A 10,387-nucleotide genomic window follows, 5' to 3' on the forward strand; every position below is an offset into this window, starting at 1 on the left:
GGAAATTTTGGTATTATCTGGTATAGACAAAATAAAAATGATTAATATAAACAACATAGCTAACAACAAATAGTTAGTTGTTTTTTTACATCAATACACGTAAAGGTTAGGTAGCAAGGGTATGTTAGCAGTAAGCTAGCGGTAACCTAATCCGTCTTTTTTGTGCGACTCAAACTCTTGCCTGATAGAAAAATCCAGCGAGAAGAAAAGAGATTAAATAGTTGAATTTTATGATTTCCTTTTAAAATATTAAAAGTCAACTTGCATTTTAAAATTAATTTAAGACATGACTGATTGATGCACAGTCATCCCTTGAGATGAAGAGCAGTCGGCCATATTAAGGAAGAAACAAATGGACGACGCCAAAGCTTTTAATCAAACATGTTTTTATTATTTGCGATATACACGTATGCCATGGAAAGGCCCTCCACTAAAACATGAATACAATACACAAAAAGAGCCACACAGTTGCTTTGACATGTTCATTTACCTATGAACTGACGTTTTGTAGTACACAAAATGAAAATATGCAAAGCATGAGCTTTGCAAGCATAAGGATGTGTGAGAATGCATTTTACACTGCATTTCTTTATTTTCTACTGACATTAGAATTCACAGCTTTTATGCTCGACTTGACTAACAGCAACATCAGCTTGGATGGTATGTGTACAGTTGGTGTTTATGAATTGTCTGTGCTGAACAAACCTAGAGTCCAAACCAACTTTTTTGACCGCTTGAACCAAAATGGCTGCTTCTTTCAAGCTCTGCTCTGCTACCTGCCTAGACTGACCAACTCTTGTTATGGAGCTGAACATATGGAGCTAAGATGTGCTAACTTTAGTTATCCCATCGGCTCTTTCTGCGTTTCGGCGGGTCGGGAACTGCGAAGCTATCGTCTCCCCTGTCCCTCCCCTCCCCGCTTCCCCTGTCTCCGCCATCCCTGTCCCCTCTCCGGTCATCTCTCTCTCTTCTGCTTCCGTCGCCATTCCGGCTGTCGCTGTGGCGGCTGCTGTGGCGATCCCTGTCACCATGGCGGTCGCGATCTCTGTCTCCGTGTCGGTCCCGGTCACCGTAGCGATCCTCGCCGCTATGCCGGTCGCTCCTGTCGCTGTGGCGGTGATGGCCGTCGCCGGGACGACCCTGGGAATCCCCGTGTCGGTCCCGCGGGGTCTCTCTGTGTGTCGGGGGTGCGGGTGGAGGGCTGCTATGCTGTGAGCCAGTTGGATTGGCGGGCACGGAACTCAGGGAGCCGGCGCTGGTGAAACCAGGCATTGAAAAGGCGGCCATGTTGGGTCGCTCTGAGCCGTTGGCGGCCTCTGTTGGCACAGAGTTCAGGCTGCCGGCGCTGGTCCAACAGGAGGAGCTGCTGGACTTGGTGCTGAGCTTCGGAGGGCCGCTGGTTGCCGCCACAAAATGGCTCTTATACTGAGCCTAAAACAAAACCAGACACTGAAATAAATGATTGGCTGCATTAATGAATTAAAAAGGCTGCTGATACCATTTTTTTTTTACTTTTATCTTTTTTGGGAGAAAATTGTTTCCACCATTTGTAATTTTCAACAGAAAATGAAAGGTGATCTATTATACTTCCTTGAACAGGTTGGAATAAGTCCATGAGCTTTACAAAACATGCTCATTAAATTTTTTTAACACAATATCATCCTTGGGTAATGAAATTTTATATTTTGATCTCCTTTCAAAATTAGCTGTTTTAGGGCCTCTTGTCACTTTAAATCTAAATAACCTCAACTTTACACCCTCAGGTGAAAATGGCTGCAAACAGTTGTGTAATTATACACAAGTACATCTTTGAAAAGCAGAAGTAGAGCCTCCTGCACAACCAAATGTGACAGGTGGTTTCTCTATGATATGGTATGTCAACAACAAAACACTTGTCTTTTCCAGCAGCCATTGTACAATGCATACAGAGGTAAAACCAGCAGATCAACTGGGCCTGAGCTTAGCTTGGGTTGCTAGGTAACGGGGCTTAGCTTCACTGGGGTTGCTAGGTAATGGGCAGTACCTGCTGACTTGTGACTTTACATTTGGAAGGTTTTTCAAGTGGCTCACTTTCCAGACACCAAAATCATCAACTTAGTGCCAAAAATAAATGACTAATAAGATCTTATATTTAATTAACTGAACTTACTTTACAGCAAATAATTAATTCAATCCAAAAATGTCAAAAAGAAACCAAACACCTAGTACTCTTTACATCTAATGGTGAAGATGGTAAGAAGTGTCACACCTGTAATTTATTAATTATTTTTTAAAGTGGGTTTCTTCCTGTAATGAATATCAACATTCAAATGTAAGGTTGAATAATCTACATTTTTCAGTGTATGCTACAACAACAAGCACAATTTTTACACATCTTTTAAAAAAAAATTTTTCATTGTGAAAAAAATAAACTAATTAAGAGAAAACATGATTACAAACAGCACCTGGAAAGCTTGTTTCAGTGCAGACATGCGGTCCCCCATCGCCCCAGTTGTCGGTTTGCTGTAGCCTTCAAAGCTACTAGCAGAAGACAAGCTGCTGCTACGTTCCTGCACGAAAATATTTTAAACATTAAATTTATTTCTTAAATCACAATTCACAGTAGGGCTGGGCGATAAAACAAATTTATCAAATTTTTGGTGTTTGCAGATTTAATTTTTGGAAAATCTGGATTTATTTTTTCACCAATGCAATCCTTGGGTTTCTATAGTTACGGGTGATGTCATCTTGCCTGATGAGCTTTTTTCTTCTTCTTTCTTTTACAGCTTCTATTATTAATTGGACTTTAAACGCAGGTCAACTTTACAACAAAATGTAAGATCCAGGCTAAGATTTTGTTTTTCAATAAAAATTAAGTCATGTTTTAAAAAGAACAGTCATAGTAATTTAAAAGTAAAGTCTTAATATTACCAGAATGAAGCAGCCCTAATTCAGAGATATTGTATTGTTTGACATTTTTGTGCTACTATTTTAACATCACGAAAAGCAAATTCACTTCAGTTGGATAAGTGACTTACAGAGCTCTCGGACCCCAGACCCGGTCTCTCTTTGTAACCAAGACCGCCTCCACCGATGTTCAGCTTCTTTCCTTTACCTCCCTTAAACCGCGATTTCCTGAACCAGGGATTCTGGGGGAGATCAATTTAAGTATTACACAAAAACACAAAATCTTACCAAGTATTTATGTAGTGCAAATGTCTTAGTTCACTTGAGTTAAGGCAAAACTAACTTACAAGTAACTTTTCAGCAAGAACTTGGAGCTTGTTTTAAGTAAATAATTTCTTAAACTGATTCTCTCGGATGTAGGGCTACTCAATGTAAATATATCATCACACTGGAATGACAACAACTCTTTTACTAGAAAGGATTATTTATATATTGGAGGAGCAAGATGGGCAAATTCAAAACAATTTGGAAGCATTTAATTCATATATCAGAAAAATGAAGATAAAAGATCAGACTTTGAACTGCTCAAATCTATAGACTGTTTTTAGGTTCGCTTTTTGTTTATAATCCTACTACATTCAAATATGGATTTTGAAATGTTTTTGTCATAAATAATAAAAATAAAAACTATTTTTGAAAAAAAAATATTCCCTTATAAGATGGGAAAAATCTCTTCTCATAAATGAAATAATCTGCTAGAGGAACTAGCACTTTTTCATCAATATTTGGAATAAATTTTTTATTAAAACAAGTTTCTATAGGTTGCTAAAAAGTTACTTGTAAATTAGTCTTGTCTTGTTTCAAGCGTACGAAGGTATATATGCTAGAAAATAGACCAAAAATACTCTAGAAATGTTGCAATATTTTAAAAAAAATGGTATTGGCCAAAATCGCAATCGGCAGGTCAGTCTTTTTTACAATCATCCAGAAAACAGCAATCGCGCACCCTTAGTTAAAATTTTATGTTTTTTCCATGTTAATCCCACCTGCATGGCTAAATCCATGAGCTCTTTGGGAACGGCCTGATTGGCTCCCTCCAGGTTTCGCACCAAGTCGCCGGCAAACGAAGTGTCTTTGCTGGTCAGAAGGGTGTAAGCAACACCTTTCTCCCCGGCACGACCCGTTCGGCCGATTCTGTGAGTGTGCGTGTCGATGTCGCGCGCCACATCGTAGTTCACCACGGTGCGAATTGACGGGATGTCCAGACCACGGGCTGGGGGAAGGACAGAGAGGTGGCAACGTTACAATTTTTTACATTTTATAATTATTCTAAATAGAGTTATTCAGCTCACAACATGTAAAAAAAATATCTATCAAAACATTTAAAGATGTAGAAGAAGTTGAAGTAAACACCGGCTACATCAGTGGCAACCAGAACGGGTAAATTTTTCTTCTTGAAGTCGCTGATGACTTTGTTCCTCTCGCTCTGGTCCATGTCTCCGTGCAGGAGGCCGAGGCTGTAGCCCTCCTGAGTCAGGTTAGTGGCCAACTCCTCAGAGTTGGCCTTCTTGGTGACGAAAATGAGCACAGAGCCGGTGGAAGTGAACTCGACCAGCCTTCGGGTCAGCCAGTTCCATTTATCTGATCCGCTGAGCAGCAGCTCCACCACCTGAGTCACATCCTCGTTGGCCTTTTAAGCAAAACAATTGACAGAAAGAAACAAAATCTGCAGCTGAATGCTCTGACAAGTAAATATTTTAAACATAATCTTGTCCTAAAATGTATTTTGCAAATGTTTTTATATAAAAAAACATCTTTGTAAATATTGAATCACCTCTCCGATGTCGCCTTGCACAACCCGAATAGGATCAACTAAGATGTCCCTCGCCAACCTCTCGATTTTTTTCCGAAAAGTGGCGCTGAAGAGAAGAGCTGCAAAAAAAATTATAGTAGCAATCAGGGCTGAATAATCATGATAAATCAATTATTGAAATAATTGTCAACAAATTCAGTAATCGATAAATAGTTAAATGGAGTACACAGACTCTAAAAAAGGGCTTTTGCGTGGAAGAACAACAGAGTCAAAGCAATAATTAAGGCAAATCTGAACAAAATTGGAAATTTAAAATGTCTTCCAGTTCCAGTGTTAAATGTTCACTAGAATTTAAAGTTTATTGATTTTTCAGAATGTTCCTGCATTATTATTGTTTCACCACCATTTTACTACTTGAAAATGGTCTCAAAACAACAATATTATTGTTCATTGCAACTTCTGGGACAATTTATCATCCCAGAACTTATTTATTAAAGTTACAATTCTCAATAAGAATCCAAACATGACTTACTCTGCCTGTCTGGGCGAACATGGCTTGCAATTGATCTCACCTGATATTCTAAATAAGAAGGGAGAATTATTTATTTACATGCATAAAAAAAACGGTAACAATATAAAATATAATAGTGGCAGCTTACCAAATCCCATATCAAACATGCGATCAGCTTCATCAAACACCAGATATGTCACTCTCTGTAAGGATGTGGCCTTTTTTTTAACATGGTCAATCAGGCGACCCTGCGTGAACACATTTCATTCGGTGAAGTTCTCGTTTATGCATTTTGACGTCAGCAGCAGAAAGAAAAAGCAGGTGAGGTTTCTCACCGGCGTGCACACGACGATCTCTGCTCCCTCCTGCAGAGCCTTGGCCTGCTCCCACATGCTGCCGCCTCCGTAAACAGCCACAGAACGCAGCGAGTACGCTTTCCCAAAACGCTTGCACTCTGCATGGATCTGCAGAACGTAACTATAATAAATAAACCTCTTCAGCTTATTTACATTTGGGTAAAAACACTCCAGTTGTTTACCTGCTGACAGAGCTCCCTGGTGGGACACACGATGACCGCTATAGGTCCCTCTCCCGGCTCCAGCTCCTTCTGGTCCATGATGTGAACCAGCATCGGCCAGATGAATGCCGCTGTTTTACCACTTCCTGTTTTTGCAATGCCGATCATGTCGCGTCCAGAAAGAGCAATGGGAACTCCCTGGAAGAACGGTGGGGACAAATAATGTTGTTGGACCAATTTCTGGCTTAAACTCTACAACTTGAAATATGAAAGTCAATTTTTACTGAACCTGACACTGGATCGGCGTGGGCTGAGTGTACTCAGACTTTCGAATCTGATGCATTAGCTGCTCATCGAAGCCGAAGTGAGCAAAGCTGGTGCAAGGTTTAGGAGGGGCAGCACCAGAAACCTGAGGGAAGAAGAGAAAATAATAGAATGAGCAAAAAGATAAGAACAGAGAAAAATGAGAAGAGAAAGAAGGAAGGAAAAGAAGAGAAAGAAAGAGGAAAAAATAGAAAAAGAGAAAAAAACAATAAAGAGAATAGAAAAGAAGAGAAATGAAATGAAAAAAGAAGAAAAGAAAGGAAAAAGAGAAAAAAGAAAAGAGAGTGGAAAAAAGAAGAAAAGGAAGGATAAATGAAATAAGAGAAAAAAAGGGAAAAAAGAAAAGGAAAAACAGAAAAAAGAATAGAAAAGAGGAAAAAAATAATACAAAAGAAGTGAAAAGAGAAAAAAGGAAATAAAAAGAAAGATGAGAAAATAAAAGAAAAGCAAAGAAAGGAGAAAAATAAAAGAAAATAAATATTTATTATATTTGAAACAATTCAATCAAATCTTGTTATGGTAAACAACCTTCCTGTTCAAATTAAATGTTTAAAAAAAATCTCTAAAAATTTTTCTTACCACGTTTTGTGGCATTTAGCAAACAGAAATAATTTTTGTAATTATAAATGATTTAAAATAACAAGAAACGTATAGTATAGTTTGATTTAACTTTAGACCGTGGTGGTGGTGGGTGGGGGGAGGGGAGGGGAGGGGAAGGGGGGGGGGGGGGGGGACATGTCTGTGTCTTTTTATTCGGTGTCTGAAAATATCCTATGGAGGACCAAAACTGACATAATTAGAAATAAAACCAGAAACATATATTTTGTTTTTCCTTTTTCTTAAACATGCATTTTTGTCAAGAAATGTATTTTATTCTGGATTTTCTGTATATTTTAGGAAAAGGAAAAACAAAATATATATATTTCTGCATTTATTTTTAAATATGTCAGGTTTGGCCCTCCATAAATATCTGGTTTCAACTGTAAATAACGTTTTCCAAATTTAGGCTTTCAATATAATGTTAGATTGCACTTTATTACAAAAATGTGCAGTTTGAATATCATTCACTTATAAAGACCTTTATACAGAAATCAAGCATTTCCAAACCTTGAAAACAACTACTTTAAAGCAACCTTGTAGAAGTATTCGGAATAAAATAGCAATTTGATTGTGAAATAAAAAAATAAATAACTGACTTACTCTCAAGTTGAGTTTTTGCCTCAACTCCAACACTTGGCTGCCGTTGAGAATGCTTAGCTCCTCGTGTTCATTGTAAAAGTTTTTCTCAAAAGGTGGGTAGTCGATCTACAAGATTCACAAATCACAAGAAAAAAATTATTATTTTGATTTTCCTTTAAATAAATCCCACAGTTAAAGCAATTTCTACTAATCTGAGTACCTCTGAGTGATCAATTGGTGGCAGCGGCAAGATTATTTTCTTGGTTGTAGAAGGAATTGGGTTTCCATCACTGTCATAGTCGATGTTTTCCTCCTCTTCCTCCTGGGTCAGCCCTGCTGTGGGATTCTCTGCCATGTAGCGGAAATATGCTTCCTGTAGAAAATACAGCATTTTATTTTAAAAAACTAACATAGTTTGGTGTACTTCATAGTCGAGCAACTAAAAATATAAAATTACATAACTTGTAGGATTTAAATAAAAAAGAAAATTCACACAAATCAGGCCACAACAATGATCCTAATTGCAACCTGCGGAGTCAGAGAAATGTGATGCAGAATAAAAGATCGGAGAGGATACAGGAAGTACGTCTCTGGATTGAAAAACTTTGGAAAGCTCACTCACTTGCTCATCTTCTTCCTCAATGTCATCACGAATACCCCTGAAAAAAACAAGCGGAGAAAAAAAAACTTCCCTGCAACTCGTCCATACACCAAAAGCAGCCCACATCCCACAATGACTCTGCCTAGCACAACAATTTTGTTTTGTGACTTTTTTCCCCCAGTTAAAGGAACAACATAAAACCACAAAAGGTCTCATCCAACTTGAGAAAATAGGAAAAATCAGACAGAAACCTAAAAGAATTACTCTAAAGTTTAAACTTTTATTGTTTTTTTTCTCAGGAATTTCTTTTTTAATGGATAGATTAAATGAAAATACTTACTTGGTTGATTTTTTCTCCTTTTCTTCTAGTTTCCTCATGTCTTTAGCGGCTTGGTTCTGAGAAAAGGAAATAAAATAGTAAAATACAACACTTCATTTTGTGTAAATGTTTAAATATAGCTTCAGATTCATTGTTGGAACCACTGAGAAATAAAATATAACATCATATCTTCAATGGCACTATCCTTATAACAAATTTTGCTGGACGATCAACTAAATCAAGAATTATTGGGATGATCGACAGCATTGCTGTTTTGAGACCATTTTTCAAGTAATATGTTGATAACGCTGTAACAATGCAAGTTCTCCATATTTGAGACCAAAAAAATTTTATTTTATAAAGAACACTGGATCTGGAAGATATTTAAACACCCAGAATAAAACACAACCAAAAACAGTAAATAAAATGCAAATTAAAACCACTTACAAGCGAAACTATAACTAAAATGCATTATAGTGTCTTTGTAAACAAAATTGCTCCTCAAAAAATATTAATGATCAGAATGGAGATTATCTTCAGTTTCACCTTTCCAGTCTTTGTGAGTGGTGTATTTTTATGCTTCAGAGTTCAACAATAATAATTTACTTTATGTAACTTTCCTACCTCCACCTCTGCCATGAAGGCATCCAACGGGTCGTCTTCGCTGTCTGAGCCGCCGCCCGACTTCATCTGCTGCCGCGTGGGCGAGTTCTCAGCAGGAATGTAGGGCAGATCGGCGTTGCTGCTGGACTCTTCTTCATCGTCTTCGAAATACCTACAACAAAGGAAAAACATAAGATTTTAATTTGCACAATTGCATTTACATTTCATTCAGATCTTAGCAGTTTAACTAATATTGTGTAAAACAGTAAATTCAGTGAGTGTAGAGGTCACTTACGCGTTTTCTTCATCAAAATTAGCTCTTTTGGACCCTATTTTGTAGAAAGACGGAAGCTGTGGGCCTTTCCCATAACCGCCACTTGATCCAGAAGCGCCAAATGATGTGTGAGATTTTGGGGGAACATTAGGCTCCTCTTTCTTCCCTGCAAGGGAAAAACCTCCAAAACCAAACCCACGCTTCACTCCTGGACCGCCTTTGTTCCAGTTCATGGCTGCACTGTGAAAAACAAACAAACAAATATTTGAACTGCTTTAATCCCTCCGTTAGATTTGTATTTGATCATCCCTGCAGTCTGTAAAACAGACCAAATATAGAAATATATTTGCCCTGTAAATGCAGGGAACCTCAAAGATTTTAGTCCATTAAATACTGAAATAAAAACTGTGATTATGAAATACCCAAACTGTAATTGTTACAATTTAAACCACTTTTCCTCTGTTAGCATCAGGAATTCATTCTGTTTGTCTCAAAAGATTATTAAAAATAAATATATTATGTACTGTTTAGCAGTACAGTTACTGAATGTAATCGCTGTGGTAAAATACTCTTGTTGATCGCTGGTAAGCTTTAATTTTAGAGTTTATTGTAGTGAGGTTCTGACTATAAACATTGATAGATTCATAAGTAAATGGCTGAGGTAATTTATTAAAGTACATTAGGAGAGCTAAAAGAATCTAAAGTATCTCAGGAGCTTCTTTAAAACCAACTGCTGATTCTATAATCAACAAAGCTACATCCATATAATTGGTTTGCTGAACGTGTATACTTTTGTTTTAAGACATTTTCTTCATAAGGATTTATTTTAATAGTTTAACCACCCAACTAGATATGCAGGATACACACACATTATATATATATATATATATGCATTTTAGATATCTGAATAAATAGCACACCTCCACTAGTTTAGGAATCATTCAATAATTGAGCTTCATTCGCAAGAAGACTAAAAAGAATCAAATCGCAATGCAACTGAGTAAGTATGAGTACATCTAAAAGAACAATTGTACACTATCGAATATTTCCATCTTTAAAGATTCACGCTATACAACAACGATTTTATTTTCGTTTTGCAACACAGCATGCTAGCATTAGCTCAAGGCCGCATTACGGCCAAGGCTAATGTGTGCGAAGAAAAGCTTTATATTTTACGTAACGGTGAAAAACCTGGATAGTTAGTTGCGCTATGAAATATAAATCAATAATAATAGCAGTTGCTAAGTTTCAGAACAAATATTTATGCATTTGTTTACCTATTTCTGAAGCTAGTAAATGTTTCTGTGCTTCTTTTAGAACGCAGTGGGCGTCTGCGTTATTTACGTCATACGTAATAATG

The 10,387-nt window shown here is 37.3% G+C and overlaps 1 protein-coding gene across 1 annotated transcript; it reads right to left on the reverse strand.

Moving 5' to 3' along the window:
* Positions 1-369: 369 nt before the first annotated feature.
* ddx42 (DEAD-box helicase 42) lies at positions 370-10,372 on the reverse strand. The gene is made up of 18 exons (XM_005796652.2): positions 10,305-10,372; positions 9,049-9,267; positions 8,775-8,925; positions 8,172-8,227; positions 7,853-7,889; positions 7,451-7,603; positions 7,252-7,356; positions 6,017-6,136; positions 5,749-5,925; positions 5,546-5,674; positions 5,359-5,458; positions 5,232-5,279; positions 4,721-4,818; positions 4,300-4,576; positions 3,933-4,159; positions 3,018-3,128; positions 2,445-2,549; positions 370-1,431 (listed from the first exon to the last, which is right to left on the reverse strand). Exons 2-18 carry the CDS (start codon positions 9,258-9,260, stop codon positions 838-840), a joined length of 2,700 nt encoding a protein of 899 aa, XP_005796709.1. The 5' UTR covers positions 9,261-9,267; positions 10,305-10,372; the 3' UTR covers positions 370-837.
* Between the last annotated feature and the right edge of the window lie 15 nt (positions 10,373-10,387).

This window comes from Xiphophorus maculatus, chromosome 16 (assembly GCF_002775205.1).
Source record: "Xiphophorus maculatus strain JP 163 A chromosome 16, X_maculatus-5.0-male, whole genome shotgun sequence".
NCBI lineage: Eukaryota > Metazoa > Chordata > Actinopteri > Cyprinodontiformes > Poeciliidae > Xiphophorus > Xiphophorus maculatus.